Raw genomic sequence first — 23,083 nt, 5'->3', positions numbered from 1 at the left:
TGCTCTTTTTTATTTATGTCATGATCTCTTTCTCCCTTTGGGAGCAGGATGCCTTTTTTTTCTCCTTCTGCCCTTGGACATCTGATTCCAGGTTTTTCAACCTTTGGACTCTAGTACTTGCACCCAGCAGCCTCTGTTGGGCTTTCAGGCTTTCAGGCCTTCAGCCTCAGAATGGGGCCTGCACTGTAGCTTCCCTGGTTTGGAGGCTTTTGGACTTGGCCTAAGCCATGCTGCTGGCTTCCTTAGGAGACCCTATTGGCTTCTGTCATTCTGTAGTTTGTAGCCAGCCTACTGTGGGACTTCACCTTTGTGATTGTTGAGCCAATTCTTCCTAATAAATTCCCTTTCATATATGTATGTGTGTATATACAGATATATATCCTATTGATTCTGTACCTATGCAGAGCTCTAACTAATGTATCCTCTAATTTCAATTTATCTTCTTTGAAACTAGGCCACAGACATCTGTGATCCAAATCCAATCCTAATGCTCATGCTTTGTGTCTACATGTATGAGAGACTCCCTACATACCTCCCTAAGAAGGTGGTGCTCTTTGAATGTACTCTACATGACACAATGCTGAATGAGGTAAGGATAATTAAAAGAGGTTTTAGATATTTCTTTTCCAACCCAAAATTAACAGCAAGCATCTATATGACGTAATTTTATTAAAAGTGAATAAGGCTTATCAAATGTTGCTTCTTCTAAGCCAAATGTCTAAATGAGTGAAAAGGGCAACTTTTGCTTAATAGTAATCACCACTTGCAATGAAATGATGACTCTTTTTTGACTCATTTTGGTTTGATATAAAATGATATTATTCTGTATATAAGTTAATTTACTGCTTTGATAAGATTCATGTTTATTCCTTTTCTCAGGTTGTTTTATGTGTCTCTCTTCATATATAACTGGGAAGGAGGATAATTTTATATTTTTGATGCAAAACTTAGCCATATGTGGTCTTCAAAAGATATTCCATGGTGATCTTTAATCTGTAATTGTAACTTCTTTGAGAAAGTAACTGTGTAGCCTACGTGATGGTGTGAGCATCAGTTGATAAGAATTTAGTTTAAAAAAAAAAAAAAAACTCAGGTTCTTATCTCAAAGTGTAGAGGGCTGAATCTAGTGAAAAGACAGTCTCCTCTTCTAGGTTTGTGTTAATAAATACTGAGATTCAATCTCTTTTATTTATTTTGATTCTTTTCTTTTTTGTCAGAAAAAGATATAAAACTCCATAGAATTCAGTATTTACTATGCTAATTTGCTAAATGCAATGCTATTCAAGGGCTTTTGAAAAATAACTAGCCTTGAACTATAATTATATTGAATTTTTGACTTCAAAACAACATTTCAGAAGAGTTCAATGTTTTTTTGCTTAGGACTGCAGGAGACAGAAGTGTAAATTTGATTAAGTATTATTTATTACTGTTAACTATTATTACCAGTTCTTGAATTCTGTCCACGTGATTGTATTCCTTCATCTCAATTGTTATCAATGTTTTTAAGTAGGTAATACTAGCTAATGTTTAAAAATAAATTTAAATTATGGTGTTAAAAACCAAATTAAATCATATTTATAGAGAACATGATTTATTTTCTCATTCCTTTACTAGATACAATGTTCATGCCTAAGATTATAGATAAAATTATACAAATATACCTATCATTTTTCACAATGTAAGAAAAATTTTTGAAAGAAGAAATAATATATACATGTGTATATATATATGCAAGATAAATTATAACAAGCTTTGATTTTAACTTTTAAGAAAATTAATGATTTGGAAATTGCTAATAATCTTTTATGTATTTTGCTCCTGTGAATCAACACCATGAATAGCAGTATCTAAGTCATAGAAAGTCATTCTTACCAACCCTATCAATGTTACAGAATATAGAAAAATCTCCATAAATGGCTACTAGAATTGAAAAAGTACTTCTATACCTATGGGCAAATAATAGAAACATAGAATGCCAGAAACAGTACAATAAAGTAGTGGTCAATGAAAAAAGATAGAGGACAGTGATTTTCTGAGACATTCAAAAGCAGTTGAATTTTGTTACTGGAATAAAATTTACACAGAAGCACAATAATGTCTGTCATTGCAAAAAAGGAATGGAGACTTTAAAACTTTCTTTTGTTCCCTTAAATAGCTATCTCTTCTTCCTATCTACTCCTCATCTCCCCTACTTGAAATCTTGGAGTTCGGTGGTATGACTGTCTGACCACAGATGAGTTCAATACCGTTGTGTCATATGTATGGTATGTGCGATATACTGAGAATGAATGGTTTCCTTATGATCTAAACAGTTCACAACAAATCTATAATTTTCAACATTTCCTTCCAAAACAGTAGGAATTAGCTCTCTAGGATTTAAAATCACTTGGTCTGTTAATGATTATTTGAAAGAGATACATTTGTACGTATGTATAAACATACAAAAAGATTACCACACTATAGTGGAATACCACAGTACAGTGGGGGTCTTGCCCCCATAATTGATATCTTTAAGTATTTGAGAACATGAGGCCTCCGAATCCTTAAAGAAATTAATGTTGGAAACTCTTTAGCAACAACATACTTATTCTATTGGTTACCAAAGTTCCCACTGAACTAGGAAAGTAATAAATTTTTACCAGATTTTCACCATATTCCTTATGACTCACTATAACCATACCTACTGCTACTTTTTCACTCTTAAAATATCTGTCACTATAGGTCCTGAACTTCATGATTTGTAGTCACCTTTTATTCACTCTAATTTGACCAATTATCCTTTTCTCCATCTTCACCATTCTCTGGGTCAGAACTTTTGGTGATACCTTGGCATCTTATTAAAGAAAAAAAATATTCATGACACTTGTTAAAACGGTAAGGCAGACTTTATTCAGGACTATTATGATAGGTATAGGTACCACTGCAAAGCAGTTTTGCAGTAGAGGAGAGAGACTGAGCTCAACTTGAAATAAAATAAGGAAAAGTAGGAATTTATAGCCAAGGAGCAGAATGGAGGTCAGTGGGTGGGAAATAACTAAGAGGAGACATATGGGTAAGGGGGGATTCTGGCTAAACCAAAATAAGATTTTTGCTAAAGGAAGCCTAGGGTGATCATGCATCACCTGAGCAATGGTAGGAGATGAGGAATTTGGTTAGATATCAAGGGTGATTGGATACTGAAGGTGCAGCATTCTGGATAAACTGATTTATCAGGATTCTTACTAAAATTGGGCTCTTGAGGACATGCCCAAAGGTGGGGCCTAGTTAAAAAATAGCTCACACAAACCTTACTAGAGTGTGGTTGAGAAGAAAATCTTTGCCAGTTTTCCTAAAGATTGTTTTTTGAATCTCCATTATATTTTACATAAACACTTGGGTACTAACATTTTCAAGAAGTACTCTTTTGTAATGAAGCAACTCATTTTTTAATGCTCCCTATATGTCTAGATAAGGAGGAAAGAGACAGCAAACCGTTCGTTGAACTACCACATGTAGACTAGGCCACCATCATATTCAGCCTGAAACTGTTTTTAAATCTATACTCCTTATAATACTTTCTGCACTGAGCAGCCAGAGTATCATTTCTGTAAATTGGATATATAAGTTCCCTTTTTTAAAATTCCCCAATGGTTTTCCTTTGCAATAAAAACAAAATCCAAGCTGCAAATTTTGGTCTTCAAGTCACTGATGATAAGACGCTTTTGCATTTGTAATTCCCTTTGTTGAAAGCTCCTCTCTGCCCACTTCAGCTAAACTGTGTGTGTGTGTGTGTGTGTTTGTGTGTATGTACGTGTAGTCGTTATTTTAAAATACAAATAAATTCTGGGCTTTTTCCTGTTAGTTTAGATTAGGAGTAACTATATGACTAAAATGTATTGCTGTCTTTGATAAAAATAAGAAATGATATAGTTACATAATTTTTAATTTTATAATCTTGCTTGTATCCTCTTCTACATCTACATAGATTCTACTGACAAATCCAAGCTCTCAAAACTTAGTGTATAATGCTAGAATTGTTGGACGAGATGCTGTTGACTTTTCCCTCTCCCAGAAAGGGAATGTTGTAATAATTCCTCCAAAGTAAGTATTTTTTTTTAATTTTTACATTATCAGACATATCAACCCCAAAGATTAATGTGTTATAATTATAAAATGTGACTTTGATTTTTACTATTGATAGATATTTAATGAAAAGGTTGTCACTCACAATCACACAAATATTCATATGTTTCTACAATTCATCACCAAATTTGTCAAAACAATTCTAATAACATAAAACTACTTTTTTATGTATGCATTTAATTTTGTTTTGCGTGCGTATGGGTCATAGAAATAAGACTATAAGTTGGTTTGTTGTATACTACCATTCTGATTCCTGCAGGAAACTGAAACTAGTACATTCTAAAATTATGTCTGTATATAATTTAAATATATATATATATATATACACACACACACAGAAGAGAGACAGAGAGAAAGAGAAGAGAGAGAGTTTTATTTATTTATTGAGACTGAGTTTTGCTCTGTTGCCCAGGCTGGAGTGCAGTGGCATGATCTCAGCTCACTGCAACTTCTGCCTCCTGGATTCAAGAAATTCTCCTGACTCAGCCTCCTGAGTAGCTGGGATTACAGGCACCTGCCACCATGCCTGACTAATTTTTGTATTTTTTCTAGAGAGGGGGTTTCACCATGTTGGCCAGGCTGGTCTCAAACTCCTGACCTCATGTGATCCACTCACCTCCACCTCCCAAAGTGCTGGGATTACAGAGGTGAGCCACTGTGCCTGAACTATATGTATTTTATATATAGTTTTTTTCTGATTATAAAAGCAGTGTGTACTCATTATAGGAAATTTAGAGACTATGAAATTATGAAGAACAGGAAAGTGAAAGCTCAATAATCCTACCTCAATGAAGTCCCAGTGTTGTCATTTTTCTCGGTGACCTCGTAGTCATTGTGTACCTGTGTGTAAATGATAGATAGACAGATAGATGATATATATGCATGTAAATATACTCCCAAATTGTGATGTTATATAAAGTATCATTTTAATCTAATTGTGTTCTCATACTTATTTAATGTTTCTACTACTATCCCACTCACAAAAATAAAGTATAATTGAAGCCACCAAATAATAGTTTTGAAAAATTAAATCTGAGCATAATGTGAGTCTTCCCAGATCAACAAATCATGTTGGATATGCCAACATATGCTAATGACAGAAATACTCTTGTTTATTAAATAATACAAAGATGATATGAGAACAGCTGTGTCAGTACCACAGCAGTTGACAAATTTGATAACTAATGAACTTTAACTAGTCCTGAATTTTAGTTATTGCCTTTGCATTCAATTATCTTGCCCCAATATTATGTGATAGATAACTATTAAAGCTACATTGCTTGATTATCCCTTTGGATTTTAACTATAAATTAAACTCAGTAACTTTTCAAGCTGTAGTCTTTATTTCTGTACTAGTATATCAAACACAGAAATAATAAAAGAAATTGAGCCTTTTTAAATTGTACTTAAAATATCCTGTAACCCATATTCAACAGCACCCTTGTTGTGTGCCTTTAGCCTATGTTAGCTTTCTTCAGTTATTACTCCATGCTAAAGGAGTATAAAAAGATCTTAATATTTATGTTTGAGATTATATTCAACCTAAACTATACCTGAGGAAAAAAAAGTCTATACTTGCCTGCTTCTTTATTATAAATAAAATATTAGAATAAAATTCCTTGTATAATAAAAATAACCTACCCATTTTCCAAGACCATAGTAAAATAGTTACATTTCTTATATATCTGTTATAAGACATAACTATAATAATACAAGTTCATAGAGACATTGTCACATAACCATTTACTTTGTTGTCCAAGATTTTAAACTTGAGAACTATACTTCACTCTTCCAGTAGAGTGATACAAGTGAAGAGGATGAAGTTTCCCTTGTATTTTTTCCACTCATAAACCTAATAGCCTATTCCAGTATTTCAAAGCTTTCACTATGTGGAAATTCTTCCTAATAACCACAATAGGCCAGGAAAAGTGGCTCAGGCCTATAATCCCAGCAATTTGGGAGGCCGAGGTGGGTGGATCAGCTGAGGGCAGGAGTTCGAGACTAGCCTGACCAACATGGAGAAACCACATCTCTACTAAAAATACAAAATTAGCCGGGCACGGTGGCACGGGCCTGTAATCCCAGCTACTTGGTAGGCTGAGGCAGGAGAATCGCTTGAACCCATGAGACAGTGGGTGCAGTGAGCTGAGATTGCACCACTGCACTCCAGCCTGGGCAACAAGAGCAAAACTCTGTCTCAAAAAACAACAACAACAAAGAAAGCACGCAAAAAACACAATAAACCTCTGACAATTTAGTTTAAGGTTACTTTTCCTGTTAACAAAATTCGTATTTGTTATTTTTATTATCAATGTAAACCTGTGCAATGTAGAAAATTTGAGTTATAGAAAAATAAACAGTATAACAAAAATCACCTAAAATTACATCAAACACAATTTGTTAGCTCATTTCTTTCCAGTCTTTTTATAGGCACATGTGGGTTTATTATAACATATGCATATATTATGTATTTACATAATTTAAATATATTTAAATAATATGTGCATATATTATGTAAATACAAATATGTATGTTTGTGTTTACAAATGTGTATTTAAATAATATATGTATTTACATAATATATGCATATATTAACATAATATTTGTTAAACATTTTCTATATAAAATATATGAACTTTATGTTTCATATGTCAATATCTATATAGTATGCACTTCATATTTAATCTACCTAATACCCTATTAGTGTCTTCATATTACAAAAGAAGATATTGGACACAGAGACATTAAATTACCCAATGTTCTGCTATTAAATGCCAAAGTAGAGATTCAAAACCAGTCAATATAAATTCAAAGCTGTCACTCTTATTAAACTGACACTTGCATGTATCTTGTGCGTATGTATGTGTGTGTGTCTGTCTGTGTGTCACATTCAACAAAGCCCTTGCATTCAATATAATATTGCTTTGACCATTTCTAAGCAATCCTGAAGATCTGTGATATAATTGTGTCTTAGTCTGTTTGGGCTGCTATAACAAAATACCATAAACTAGGCAGCTTACAAACAACAGAAATGTATTTTTCACAGTTCTTGAGGCTGAGAAGCTCAAGATCAAAGCACCCACAGATTAATTTAGTGTCTTGTGAAGGCTTGCTTCTAGTTCATAGATGGTACTTTCTTTCTGTGTCCTCACATGGTGGTAGGATCACGGTAGCTCTCTGGGGCTTCTTTTGTAAGTGTACTAATCCAATTAATGAGAGTTCTGCTCTCATGATCTAATCACTCCCCAAAGTCCCCAACTCCTAATACCATTGCAATGGTGATTAGGTTTTCTTTTCTCTCTCTTTTTTTAATCTTTATTGAGGTAAATTGATAAATAAAAATTGTATATATTCAAGGTATACAGTATGATGTTTTAGTATACATACACATTGTGAAATGATTATAGCAAACAAGGTATTGACATATTCATTACCACAAAAGGTTGCTTTTTGTGTGTGTCTTGTGAGAATACATAAAATACACTTTCTTGACAAATGTCAAGTATAAAATACATTATTATTAGTTATAGTCATTTTGATGTAGACTGGGTCTCCAGAACTTATTCAAATTATATATTCACGTTTGTGCCCTTTGATTAACATCTTCCCTGATACGGGTGAGACTCAAGGTATTATTCTTCGTGAGGCAAATTGCTTTCCAGTTGTGATTCTGTGAAGTAAAATAAGTTATATGCTTCCAAAATACAATGATGGAACAGGCACAGGGTAGACATTTCTATTCAAAAAGGGGGAAATAGGAAAGAAGAAAGTGGTAACAGGTCCTAAGTGTGTCCAAAACTAAACAGGACAAATAACATTAAATCTTAAGGCACCAGAATAATCTTTGACTTGAAACTGTTCTCCAGGACCACTGGAGTGGTGGTCCTGCCCCCAGTGGCTTTGAGGCAGCCCAGTGCCCACCACAGCTCTGTGTCTGGGAACGTGCCACTTCTCTGCAGTAGCCCCATCTCTGTGGCCATTCTGTGCCTGGGTCTTGTGTTTGTGGTTACCCTGAGCTGGAATCTTGCTCCTATGTTTCTACTGGTGTGAGGTCTTCAGGGACACCTGCTTCCAAAGCTTTACTGGGCATTGTCTTAATGGGAACTCTGCAGTGGCCCTTCCCTATGGCATTTCTCTAACTGGACCCTAAGACTCCCCAGTATACACTTTGAAATATAGGTGGAGGCGTGCACTTTCCGTGGTTTCTGCACCAGTAGAAATGGTACTACATGATGCCTCCCAAATTTATTGCCTATGCCCATCAGATGGGCAGCTACCACATTCCAAGCCACATCTGGGTCTGCTGAAGCAGCACCTCGGGCAGCCAAGGGGCATGATACTGGAATGTGGACAGTAGAGCCTTGAGGCGTTGCTAGGCAGCAAATGCCAGGGTCCCATAGCTGTTCATACTCCCTTCTCCTTAAAATTATTCTGTCTCTCAGGCCCTGACATTCTGGGCCTGTGATGGGAGAGGAAGCATGGATAACCTCTGAAATGTTTTTGGGTAATTCTCTATTGTTTTAATGAATAGCATCTGGCTTTCATGGTGGTTCCTGGTCCATATTAATCTACTTCCCAAACAATTCTTGCCCACACTCTTGTTCTCCCCCAAACGTGTTTGTTTTCTCATTCTTATCAATGTGGATAGGCTAAGAATTTTCCAAATTTTTAAGTTCTGCTTCCCTTTTGGTTAAAAATTATGTTTTTAAAATCATTTTTTTCTTCTTCTATTTTACTGTAAGCATTCAATAGAAGCCAATCCACACCTTTAACACTTTCTTGGAAAATTCTTTAGCCAGATATTCTATGTAATCACTCACAAGTTCTATCTTCCAGGAAATGCAAACACTATTTAGCCAAATTCTTTGCTAATTTTTAACACAGGTTTTCTTCCTCTATTGTCCAATAACATGCTCCTCATTACTGTCTGAGACCTCATCAGGATGGCCTTTACTGTTCATACTTCTACCAGCATTCTTTTCATGACCTTTTAAGTGATTTCTAAGAATGTTAAAGCTTTCTCTCCAGCTTTATTCTTTAGAGCCTTCACCAGAATCACCTTTTATGGCCTTTATATAGTAACATTGGCTTTTTAAAAAAATCATCCACCTCATAGTTCTTCCAGCCCCTGCCAATTACCCAATTCCAAAGCCACTTTGACAATTTAGGTATTTGTTACAGCAGCACCCCCACCCACTTCTCAATACTAATTTTTCCATCTTAGTCCATTAAGGCTGCTATAACAATATACCATAAAATAGGTAACTTACAGACAACAAAAATTTATTTCTCACAGTTCTGGAGTCTGGGAAGTCCAAGGGATCAAGGTGCTAGCAGATTCAGTGTCTGGCAAGGGTCTGAGTTCTGGTTTATATATATATATATATTGCTTTTAATTGCTAAGGGCACCTGTTCTCTGGCTATTTCTATCTCACAACATGCTGTTCTTAAACCAAGGTACCATATCTTCATAATTATCTCTGACTTTTCAGTTCTCATCTATACCTGAAGTTTCTCTAAGGTCAGTTGCTTTGTTTGTTTACCTTGTTCTCAGTGTTCCCTGCTGAAAGATTAGCTCTAATGTCTCCTGACACTTGGTTATTCATCATATGTAATAACATGGCAATAGAAAAGTAAGTTTCTATACTGTATGTGCACAGGTGTGTCAATTGGTAGGCTTCACATTAGGGTGAAAAAACATTCTGCTTTTATGCCCAATTGTCTGACATTCTATAATGGCATCGAAGGAAGTAGGGTTGTCTGAACCCCATCTTGCTCTTCATGTGGTGATGGTTTCCTCTAACTAGCTGTGTTTTGAAAATCTCTTTATTTAATGAGATTTTTCTTAAGAAAAGAAATAATGAATCTGGGTTTCAGATGCCATTGTGGTTTAGAACTCCTCCCATATCATTTAACAATTAAATGCTATCTTTCAATCTTGACAGGTACAGGCTCTATGATCCAGCCTCAGTTTCTTTATTTGAAAAATGTGGATAAGACTGTTTACCCACAGTGTTGTCAATAATAAACATGATTATTTAGGCAAAACACCTCGTACCATAACTGGAATGCGTAGGAAGCAATTAGTAAGGATGACCGCCTCAATTTGGAGTACTGGTGACATGCAAATTAAAATATATCAACACTACTCACAAATGCTTACAATCTATCAGAATGCCAAAAAAGCAAATATATAATGAAAATATAATTCAACAATCATTTATTATTTGTGTATAGAACTAGATGAAAATTGAAAAAGAAGTCCCTGCCTACTCTTGAGGAACCCAAGAAAGGGTTCCAAGAAGAAGCAGTGCTTAATTCTGAACACATATAGAAAACAGCTACTCATTTATCTAAATGCATTTTATTTTATAGGCTTGAAATAAAATTATTTTAGGTGGCCGTTATTTTAGGTGGTTCTCTTTAGCTAGGCTAAATAATTTCATAGCATTTGGTTTTTAAAAATACGACTCAGAAAATATTTTGTTTTCCTAAACAAAAAAATGAGTAATTTTATCATTATCAGATATTATATAATTATCTATGTGTACCACATTATTTGTTAGATACTGTCTAGATCACAGTTAATAACGTCTGTTTCCGCCAGCTATGGATTTAGATTCTCTGACATATTATTTATGTAGAAAATGTTAAACAGCTACACCAGCATATAAACAAAGATATTTATTTCTTCATCTAACTTTATGACTAAATTTAGCTATAACCATAGTTACTGTCATAAAAGTGAAAGTGTAAATTTAGCAAACTGTTCTTTTTTTCTTCATTCTTTTCATTGAGCCATATGTGCACTGACATTGATGTATTGTATATTTATTCTCCATCTATTCCAAAGGCTAAATTGAAGTAGCTTACAATGTATATGTTATATAAAGGAGGTTTTTTTTTTTTTTTTTTTTTTAAATCAGGGATAGGCAATTGGAGCAAAAGGAAAATAAAAGGTAAGATAATTAAAATGAAGCCTATAGTTATGATGGAAATGCCTGGAGACTTAGGAAGCGTACTTGAAGTAGACTACATATTTGCTTCTGAAGTTTCTAACAAATTCAGAAAAGAATGCTGGTCATTTACATGCTTCAATATAACTACAAAATTTAAAAAATAATTACCTCTACTTAAGAGAAGGCCGTTCATGGAACCAGCCATTTACCTCATAAAAAAGGATACTCTATTTTGAAATGTATTTCCTAAGACTTAAGTATAGGTTCATAAAATCCTTCATTAAGTGCATGTTATTTAGATGATGGTCATTCTTGAATGCTTCTCTTTTCATTACCTTCCATGGAGATCCAATCCATTACCAAATCCTATTGATTTTACCAATTGTATCGTAAACCTTGCATCTTTTTCCTTGCTTCACGTATTCCACCCTAATTTAATGTAACATCATCTTTATACTAGACTGCCACGATAGACTCCTAAAAATCTTGTATGAACTCTATCTTCTATATTAGAATGCCAGCTAATTTTTAACAGAAATTTAAACCCACTACTCTTCTGCTTAAAATATTTCGGTGGCTTCCCATCAACATTTGGATGTAAATTGAATATGGTTTCCTGTGGCATACTGTTAGAAAATCCTTTATTTGAGAGATTATATATTTGAAAGGTAACTTCAGATTTTACAAAATATATTAAGACAGCTTAACTGATGACAATAACTAGATTGTAGGCTTCTTGAGAACTGCAGCTGAAGTGAGTACCTTGCAGAGGGTTGTAGGCACTAGATACATGATCTACATTAAACAAATGCTTGTGTGGGCTGGGTGTGGTGGCTCACGCCTGTAATCCCAGCGCTTTGGAAGTCCGAGGCGGGTGGATCACGAGGTCAGGAGTTTCAGACCAGCCTGGCCCACGTGGTGAAACCCTGTCTCTACTAAAAATACAAAAAATCAGCTGGGTGTGGCGGCAGGCACCTGTAATCCCAGTTACTTGGAAGGCTGAGGCAAGAGAATTGCTTAAACCCGGGAGGCAAAGGTTGCAGTGAGCCGAGACCACACAACTGCACTTCAGCCTGGGCAACAGAGCGAGACTCCATCTCATAAAAAAGAAAAAATGCTTTTAAGTTGTCTTTTTTGTTAAAACGTTTTCTCTTTTATCTTTTACTAAATAGAAGTGAAATTACCATCACCGTGAAATTCAACAGTCGCTTTCTTCTTCCTGCTGAAGCTTCACTACTATTAATTTCAAAACCCAAGAATGTAGTAAGAGGAATGACAGTGACATTTGCTCTTGAAGGCAAAGTCCTCAATTTAAAACCCATTGTAAGTAAATGTTACCTACTTTATATGTCTTTGTTTCTCTTATCAGACCACGGAGTATCAAAAGCACAGTTATTGTTCCACGTCTGATCTTTAGGCAGCTGTTTCTTTAGTCATCCTTGTGCCATGGATACTTGTGATTTAAGTAAAAGCAGTTCTGGGCTGTGTCCTGTGCTTTTGCTTGGACTAAGGGTTGATAGTTTATGCAGTAAAAAAGGACAGAGTACAGTTTTCTGTACTCTGGCAGGAACATTCATCAGTTTATCTTTTGTGTCCTGTGGATCAAATCTATTATAAAGATAAGGCTAATGCTGGCATTTATTGAAAGGTGATAATGTTCCAGACAGAGTTCTACGTGTATAGCAAAGGGTGGGGAAGAGAGATTTTTAAATCTTTATGAAATGGTTGTTACATTACTATGATTGACTTTTTGTAGCGATTATCTCTTCTAAATATTAATTTCTACCATGGATCTATGGTAAAGAATAAGTAAACTCATTAGATTGCCGGATTTCCAAATGGATTAGAAAGAATTTCAGGTGTGCAGCACAAGTATGGTAAGTAGAGAAAATGACTATAGGATGGTTGAGTGATGGTCTGTTGTGTGAGGAGGGCATTGAGATGCTCATATGGACAGATTGCCTTTTGAGACAGTGATGCTAAAAATAGGAAGTGGACACTTGTCACTTCCTTTGTGTGATCTCATTTCCTCCTGAATTTATGAACATATACTTTTCCCAACCTTCTCACACAAATTCTCTGAAACAATGTGGCTAAGAGTTATGGGTGGTTCTGGGATAGAAAAGCTGACAGCTGAAGCTCATGCAACTGTTTACTTCCCCATCTGCCCACATATGGTCTTAAGTCACTGGGAAACAGATTAGAAAATAAAAACAAAATAAAACAATGAAATAATCTTTCTGAAACTGTAGAATCCCTAAAAAGTTTTTCTCCATGGGATTTCTTTTGATAGTGTGAAGTTTTGTCAGTGTAATATTAAATGGATGGTTTATAGATTTTTAAGCTTATATTTTATAATTCAGAAAGTTCATTTTTTATTAGTATATAGTATGATTTTATTTTTTTACTTTAGGAAATTATAAAATGCGAAAGCCCATGTTACCAATGGCAGGAAGTCACTGTGGATGTGAAAAACCCCTTCCATACTGCTGGGGACTTCAGGTAAGTTATTGTTTTGGTATAAATTCATTACAATTAGCTATCTCCACTCTGAAGAGACAGGTGTAATTTTCTTCATCTCTTCAACATGAACCATTTTGAGCAGAAATTATATGTGTTCACATTCCTATGAACTTCTAAGCACCATCAGAAAAAAAAACTAATGAAAGTAAATCAATTTTCTTGAAATGATCATACTAAATTTATGAGTTTTGTCTGTAAGTTGTTTGTTGAGATTCAGTGTTCCTTCAATTAAAACACACACACACACACACACACACACATATATATATAATTAATAAACTTTTTACTTCTAATTTTATTCTGTTCATGTCTAAAATTGAAACATTAAGCAGAGAAAAACATTTTTACTTAGAGCATCGTAACCAATTTACACTGCACAGTCAATGCACATGTGTTCGTCTTAAGATTTAATAACAATAACAAAAATACATATTTGTGATGAAAAGACAATAAAATTCTCAAGTATTATTTAATGTCACAATAGAAAAGTAGTTTCCTGAAAATGTATACCACGTTGAGGGAGAAGATGGAAAATGATACCTTCTGTGCTGATTAAGCTAGGAACTCTGATTTTTCCGATTTTTCCAGCTTTAGATATCAAACCCTTTTGATAATTATATTGAAACTGGAAGTTAGAATATGCTTATTATTTTAGTATTTGATAATTTCCAGTTCTTTTAATCATTGTATGTCCAGGATTTTTGTAATTTCTCACTAATAATTTTGGTCATTTTGTTAAAAAAATATATTGTTTTGAAACAGTGATTAGTAAATACATGGTTCACGGATGCATGTAAGAGAGAATATGATTTAGTGCAATTTTTTTAAAGTGATACATTGGAGTATAAGGAACACAAAATTTTAGAATATGTGGTGTGTTAACACAGGACTAAAATATGCCCTTGGCTGGGCACGATAGCTCACACCTCTAATCTCAACACTTTGGGAGGCCCAGGCAGGCGGATCATGAGGTCAAGAGATCGAGACCATCCTGGCCAACATGATGAAACCCTATCTCTACTAAAAGTACAAAAAATTAGCTGGGCGTGGTACTGTGCACCTGTAGTCCCAGCTACTCAGGAGGCTGAGGCAGGAGGGTTGCTTGAACCCAGGAGGTGGAGGTTGCAGTGAGCTGAGATCGTGCTACTGCACTCCAGCCTGGTGACAGAGCGAGACTCCATCTCAAAAAAACAAACAAAGTATGCCCTTAAGTAGACCAAATGACTGACTGGAGTTCTTCAGAGAAAAACAGGATCAAACAAATTTAGTCTTACATTCTAGTGTTAAAGCAGAAAGAAAATGTGGATATTCCAGAAATTGGGAGAATATTACAGATACATATTTCTCAAATAACAGTAATATTTTAACATGTCTTTATGGTTTATCTCAGATTTAATTAAAATGGTTAATTCTTGTGAGGGGTTTGTGGTTTGGTAGGAAGCAAAATTGTTAATAATGTGATTTTAACTACATCCTTCCTTGGATGAATATATCCCTCAAACTTAGGCAACAGATGAATAAACTCAAAAATATAAAACCAGCCTCCAAGTGTGTAAAATCAATATTGTGCAAGAGGCATATATTATGTTTGAAATTTTAGCATGATAAAATAGATTGAATAAGAAGGAATTTGACCAATTAATTAATATAGAAATATTTTTAAGTTATAGCCAATATAACAGGTGACCCAGTTTTTAATATTACACTTAATAAGTGATTGACTTGGTTATTATTAGCAGTCTCATATTAAACATACTTTAAAATGAAATAAAAATATCCCATTATATTCTCCAATATTGTGTGCATAAGTGAAAAGAATAGATCATGTTTTATCAAAATTTCACATTACTTTAAACAAATACAGCAATCCAGTCTATATGTAACAGAGATAGGTTTAGCTGACCAGGCTGTTGACTCCCATGACTTGCTCCCAGTCTGGTGATTCTCAGATTCTTCTTTTGCAAAACACCACTGTTTTATGCTCTATAATGCGATTTTTTGTTTTATGTTTGATAAGATTTAGCTTGCTAGTACAGTATTTTGTTGAGGATTTTGCCTGTATAATTATCATATTTAATAGTGTGATTGCCTTTTTCAGTTGTCTATTTTTATATGATTACTATTAGTTTTATATAATTATTTCTGAAATGTCAACTTCTATTTTTTGGAAAAGTCTGTGAAGGACTGGTATTAATTATTTGAATGTTTGATATAATTCACAGGTGAAGCCATCTGGTTCTGAGCTTTGCTTTGTGGAAGTTTAAATTATGACTATTTCCATCTCTTCATTTGTTATGAACCTGTTCAGATTTTCTGTTTCTTCTTAAATAAGTGTTGCTAGTTTATTTTATTCCAGAAATTTCTGCATTTCTTCTAAGTTATCAAATATTTTTGGCACAGAGGCATTCATAGTATTCCTTTATAATCCTTTTTCAATTTCTGGAAAGTAGATAGTGATGTACTTCCTTCTATCCCTTATTTTAGTAATTTAATTCTTTTCTTTTATATTCTTGATCAGTCTAGAAAATAATTTGTCATTTCATCGATCTTTTTAAAAAATTCCTTCTGCTTTGCTTGGTGTTCTGTATTGTTTTTCTATCCTCTGTTTTATTTCTGAATTACCTTTTCTTTGGATATTACTTATTTCCTTCTATTTGCTTTATGTTTAGATGTCTCTTTTTTTCTAGCTTCTTAAGGTGAAAATTTAGATTATTTTTAGATTAGATTAGATTTTTATTAGATTATATTATTAGATTAGATTTTTTTCATATAGGCATTTATATCTACATATTTCTCTCTAAGGACTGCTTGAGCTTTACCTCATATGTTTTGGAATGTGTTACTTTTATCTTCATTAATTTTAAATTATTGTTATTGTTATTATTTTTGAGACACACCTTTGCTCTTGTCCCCCAGGCTGGAGTGCAATGGCATAATCTCAGCTCACTGCAACCTCTGCCTCCTGGGTTCAAGTGATCCTCCTGCCTCAGCCTCCTGAGTAGCTGGGATTAGAGGCACCCACTACCACACTCAGCAAATTTTTGTATTTTTAGTAGAGATAGGATTTCACCATGTTGGCCAGGCTGGTCTCGAACTCTTGACCTCAGGTGATCCACCCACCTGGGCCTCCCAAAGTGCTAGGATTACAGTATGAACCACCATGCCTGGCAAATCTTAAATTATTTTTAATTTCTTTTTGATTTCTTGCACATCCACCAGTGATTTGGGAGTATGTTGTTTAATTTCCCCATATTTGTTAATTTTGAACTTTTCTGTCACTAATTTTATTCCATTTAAGTTAGAGAGCATACTTTGTATTATTTAAATCATTTTAAATTTATCAAGGTTTGTTTTATGGCATATCATGAGGTTCATACTGCAGAATGCTCATAAGAAGAATGTATAGTTTGCTGTTGTTGAGTAAAGTGTTCTATAGGTGTCTCTTAAGTTTAGTTGGTTTATAGTATTGTATAAGACTTATATTTTCTTGCAGATTTTCTGCCTAAATTTTTCTATTCATAATTAAAAGTACAGTATTTAGTATCTATTAATGTTAATCTGTTCATTTCTCCCTTCATTTATGTCAGTTTTACTTTCTGTCTTTTGGTGCTCTAAAATTCACTGAATATGTATTTATAGTAATTTTATATTCCTGATTGTTCATATAAAATGTCTCTAACTATATTTACAATTTTTGTTTTAAATTCTAGCATCTCTTGTATTAGTATAGCTACTTCAGCATTCTTGTGGTTGTATTTATGATATATCATTTTTCATCCTTTTACTTTCAATCTATTTTTATCTTTGAATCTAAAGTATATCTTCTGTATGTAGCATATTGTCAGATTCAGGGTTTTTGTTTTGTTTTAAAAGCTTCATTAAGATAACATTTATATGAAAGAACTTCAGGTATTTACTGTGTACATTTTGATGAGTTTAGACATGTGCAAACACCCATGATACCATTACCATAATCAAAGGAATAGAAATTTCCAACACATCTCAAAGTTCTCTGTGTCCCTTTGGTTTTTTGATTTGTTTGTTTGCTTTTTGGTAAAAACACTTAGTGTGATATAGTGTGATATCTACCCTCTTAAATTTTGAAGTGCATGATTTTGTTGACTGTAGGCGCTGTATTTTATAGTGGATGTCTAGAACTTATTCATCTCATAGTGTAATTAAATTTTATACCCATTGAATAACAACTCTCCATTTCCCTAAACCAACAGCTACTGTCAGTCACAATGGGCTTCTTAGCTTCTATGAGTTTGACTAGTATAAACACTTCATATCAATGGAATTATGCATATTTGTAATTCTGTGACTGAGGTACTTCACTTAGCATGATGTCCTCCAGGTTCATCCACATTGTTACAGATGCAAGACTTCCTCTTTTTTCAGTCCAAATAATATTCCATTGTATGTATATATTACATTAATCACTGCTTTTGATTGCATTATTTGATCTATTTACAAATTTGTTATTATTGACATAGTTGGTTTTAATTTTGCCAATTTCCATTTAGTTTGCTATATTTTATGTTTTTTGTTTGTTTCTCCATGGCTTCTATTTTTAACAATAGTGAATATTTTCCAGTGCAGCATTTTAATTTTTTAATGGTTTTTTCAATATATTTTTGGATTTATTTTCTTAATGATTGCACTAGGGTTTACCATGGACATTTTTACTTATCATAATCAACTTCAGATATATGCTAGGTTAATTCTAGTAAGATTCGCAAAGTGTTACTCTTATATAGCTCTATTCCATTTCCCTTCTTTTTCCTGGTGTTATTGCCATATATATTACATCAGTATTACACACCCAACAATATATTGCTGTAATTATTATTTTATATAATTTGTATGACTTTGAGAAAGCTGAAAGAAAGTGTATTGGTTTACTAGAGTTTCCATAGCAAAATACTACAGATCAGATGGGGTAAACTACAGAAATTTATGTTCTCACAGTTCTGGCAGTTAGAAGTCCAAAATTAAAATGCTGTCATTTTTTATTTTTTCTGAATCTTTTCTGTTTGGCTTGTAGATAGTTGTCTTCTCATTTGGTCTTTTTTTTCTGTGAATGTATATCCCTGGTGTCTCTTTGTGTTTTCAAATTTCCTTCTTTTTATAAGGACATAATTTAGATTACATTAGGACCCACCCTGAGGGCCTTAACTTAATTGTCTATTTAAAGGCTCTTTCTCCAAATACAGTCACATTCAGAGATATCGGTGTTAGGGCTTCAAAATATGAAGTTGAGGGGACAAAATTCAGCCTATAACAAACAGCAAGTTTATAGCTATAGTTTTCCTATTTTAACCTATTTATCATTTCCATTTCTCTTCATTCGTTCCCATGGATTGGTGCTACCATCTAGAATAATTTCTGTGGCCTGATTCAGCTTTCGTCTCACTAACTTCATTTTTTTGAACATTTTTTCTCTTCTTTTTCCTCTCTCCTTTTTTTTCAGGTAATTTCATTGCCTACATGTTACACTTAATGGTGTGCCTACCATACATATGTCAGATTCTATTTACTGTTTTGAATTTTTTTTCCTCTGTTCTTCAGAATGTGTAATCTCTACCAATCTTCAAATTTGTTAGTTCTTTTTTCCCCAAGTTCGAATCTACTATTAAGCCCTCGAGTGAATTTTTATCTCTCTTAGTGTAGCTTCCATCTCCAAAATTTCCATTTGTTTCTTGTTTTATAATTTCGATCTCTGTTGATATTCTCTATTTGATGCTACATTGTCATCCTATTTTCCTTTACTTCCTTATAGTTTCCTTTAGTTCTTTGAAGGTATTTATAATGGCTATTTTAAATTTGATTTCTGTTCAATCTGATACCTAGGTTACTCAAGCAGGCAGTTTCATAATGTTTATGAAATAGACTAGACATTGTAGAAAATATATTATGCCAATTCTAGGTACTGATTCTATCTGCCCCAGGCTTGCTAATGTTATTTGCACTTCTAATTTTTTAACTGACTGGCTGGGTTATTTTAGTGATGTCTATCTTCTCCTGCTAAAATCTACACACGCATAGTGTTAAACCTCTGATATTGCTTGTCAAAGGCCACCACCTTTGGTATGCCCACAACTACCCTGGGATTACAATGGTTTTGTCAGGGCTCCCTGGAGTTTTTCTGCCACATCCATTTGTTAAATTCCCTGCATGGGGTGGGGGTGGATAAGTTACTCTTTTTTTTTTTTTTTTTTTTTTTTGAGACGGAGTTTCGCTCTTGATACCCAGGCTGGAGTGCAATGGCGCGATCTCGGCTCACCGCAACCTCCGCCTCCTGGGTTCAGGCAATTCTCCTGCCTCAGCCTCCTGAGTAGCTGGGATTACAGACACGCGCCACCGTGCCCAGCTAATTTTTTGTATTAGTAGAGACGGGGTTTCACCATGTTGACCAGATGGTCTCGATCTCTTGACCTCGTGATCCACCCGCCTCGGCCTCCCAAAGTGCTGGGATTACAGGCTTGAGCCACCGCGCCCGGCCCGGATAAGTTACTCTTAAGCTAATTCAGTCAACTTCAGACCTCTTTGAAAAAATAGTTCTGTGAATCATTGTTTCTGATTTTCTGTTATGATTTTTCCTGACTCCAGGAGGACTTCCAGCCATCTCTTTCAGCAAACTAACAGTTCTCTCCAGCAAATTAACAGCCCTATAGTTTAGCTTGTAACTTCGTTGATCTACCAATCTCCATCCAATTGTACTTCACCATAACTGGCACTGTTTCTGAGAGCACACTTTCGCTTGAATTTCTCCACACTTCATTGAACATGAAATCATTTCTTTGGGAGGTGATTAGGAGTGATTCATTTTAAGGCCTGCTTGTCTCCTCAGGGAAAATAGCTGATCCACGACTCTAGAGCTGGGGGTGGGGACAATGGTACACTTTTTCTTCAGCAAACCCTCCATTTTAGGAGCTGAGTGCTAGGTGGGCAAGGGGGCAAAATAGCCTCAGGATTTTTTGACTTGCTTCTTCCAATGTGGAACTACCACCTTACAAATGGGGGCAAAGGCAATTGGGGTCCCAGTATTTTCAGCAGTGCCACATTCATGTTAGAGCTTCTGTCCGTGAGTGGGTACTGAGTAGAAGAAAGAAGCTTCTTACTGTCTCTCAACTGCACTTGCCCAGAACCTAGCCTCAACAACATGTACTGAGGTGAAAAATGTTGATGGCCCATGCCTCCCGGGAACATAGGTCTCCAAATGAGAGTCAGGAGAAGGAATAGCCCTGTGTTCTTGGCAAAAACAGTCTGAAACAAAGTTTCTTTTTTGTTGAGCTTGAAAGGAAGGAGATAGAGTTCTTGTTTCAAATACCACAGATGACTGGTTTTCTTAGTAAATTTTAGTTGATTTTGTTTAAAAGATTTTTCATAATTTGCTGTATGCCCTTAGAACCATCTCCAGAGAATGTCAAAGTGTTTTTCGTTTCCTTGTGTGTGTGTTTGTTTTGTTTTTATTTTTATTCATTTTCTTTGGGTGAGAGTCCAAAGATCTCTCATGGTGTCTTGCTTAATATTTGTCTTAAATATTATTTTGTCTATTATTAAGGTAGCCACTCCAGCTCCTTTTTGATTACTATTTTCATGGTATTCCTTTTTAAATCTTTTTACTCCCAATTGGTTTGTGTTTTTGAACCCAATGTTTGTCTCTTTTATTGTATCCATCTTGCAGCCATAAAAAAATGGAGGAGATCATGCTCTTTGCAGCAAGTTGAATGTAGCTGGAGACCATCATCGTAAGAGAATTAATGCAGAAACTAAAAACCAATGATCACATTTCCTCAATTGTGTACACATGGACATAAAGATGGGAACAATAGACACTGGAAACTACTAGAGGGCAGAGGGATGGAGGGAGCAAGGACTGAAATACTACCTATTGGGTACTATGCTCACTACCTGGGTAATAGAATCAATTGTACACCAAACCTCAGCATCATGCAGTATACCCATGTAACAACCCTGCACATGAACTCTCTCAATCTAAAATACAATTTGAAATTAAAAAAAAAAAAACAATAAAAAATAAAAATTTGACTAAAGAAAAAAATACATTTTAGGATGTAGGAAAATGTTGCATTTAGTTTATATATACGTGCAGAATGTGTGTGTGTGTGTGTTATCAAGACTAAAACTTTGGATTAATTACTAGCCTAGTTTTTCTCAAAAAGCTAGTATTTTGGGGGTCTCGGTAACTGTTACATAATGAAAAGGGTTTCTTTGATAAATCAAGTTTGGAGAATTTATTTTTAACAGTATGTGACAAAATCTGTTCACTTTTGAAGGTAGAATTAGCCATTCATGACATGAATTTTCATGACATCTTTAATTTACTGCTAGGGCATCATTCATATACTATTCTTAGCCTATGATGTGAGCAGCCTGAGGCAAAAATGTTTGTGTTTCCAGAACTTCATGTCCTACAAGTAAGAAACAAATGCGTCTCTATAACTATTTCCTGAATGTATGAGCATTGTCATATAGGAAGACTTTCCATTGCTTGTGTGATTTCAGAACATGACATAATTATTAATGTACTGGTTATCTAGCTACAAACATCTCATGTCCACTCCTGAAAGAAATATTTTTCTTTTATGGAAATAGGTTTAGAAATTATGAAATGTGTACAGCTCTGGTGATGTGTAAGACCAATGTGTTATTTCTTCTTTGTTTCTGGAATGTAGTATGACCAGTCACTTATGTTCTAAATATCCTTGCTATGAGAATTCAGTGCTGACAAAGACATTATGTTTCACATATTTCCATCCTGATCTTTCTCTTCTTTCTAATGTATATCTTTTGAGTTGCAGAATGAAAGCACATGGATTTTGTAAACTGTAGTTTATTCTGATTCTAAGCATATTTTATGAACGATGGAAAAAAATAAAAGAATTTTTGTGGTTACCTGAATTTTGTTGCAATTGATTAAAAATAATTATTTCTTCATTTATTTCAGCGTCATTTTGGTGGAATCCTCAACATTTGTCTCTTCGCCATCACAATTAGCTAAATCCACACAATACCCAACACAGAAGTAAGTGTCTATATTTTGAACTCATAAGTATCTGAGAAAAAGTTTTGAGAAATAAGTAGTCAAGGAAACTAGTTGTATAATTACACAATAGTTTTCATTTATTCAAAATGTTTAATTTACCTAATTCACACTCATATCCAAATATATATTTATATGTTACTAGGTTCATGTGCATAAAAATTGAATAAATCTGAACTTGATTAAATATAGCAGATTTTCATTATTTGTGGTAGTTATGTTCTATAAAAATTGCTATGCATATTCTATTTGTGAATATGGAACCATTAGTCCTAGAAGAAACATATATAATCATATAGATTGTAATAGTACATTCTAAAAATAGCCCATCAGGGAAGATTCTATTTTTTTTTTTTTTTTACAAAATGAAAATGGGATTCAGAAGTGTCAGATGACTTTCCTGACACTG

The 23,083-nt window shown here is 34.3% G+C and overlaps 1 protein-coding gene across 1 annotated transcript in view; it reads left to right on the top strand.

The window, feature by feature from the left end:
• CFAP47 (cilia and flagella associated protein 47) overlaps positions 1-23,083 on the top strand; it is a 442,460-nt gene that overhangs the window by 240,113 nt on the left and 179,264 nt on the right. Inside the window, 5 exon segments of the mRNA XM_021669675.2 lie at positions 455-589; positions 3,965-4,080; positions 12,254-12,404; positions 13,495-13,583; positions 22,579-22,656. Of these exon segments, the coding sequence (XP_021525350.2) occupies positions 455-589; positions 3,965-4,080; positions 12,254-12,404; positions 13,495-13,583; positions 22,579-22,656 (569 nt within the window).

This window comes from Aotus nancymaae, unplaced genomic scaffold, assembly GCF_030222135.1.
Source record: "Aotus nancymaae isolate 86718 unplaced genomic scaffold, 86718_ANA_hifiasm-v0.15.2.pri h1tg000058l, whole genome shotgun sequence".
Lineage (NCBI taxonomy): Eukaryota > Metazoa > Chordata > Mammalia > Primates > Aotidae > Aotus > Aotus nancymaae.
Note: the sequence above shows the minus strand (reverse complement) of the source record. Positions and strands in the feature narration are given on the sequence as shown.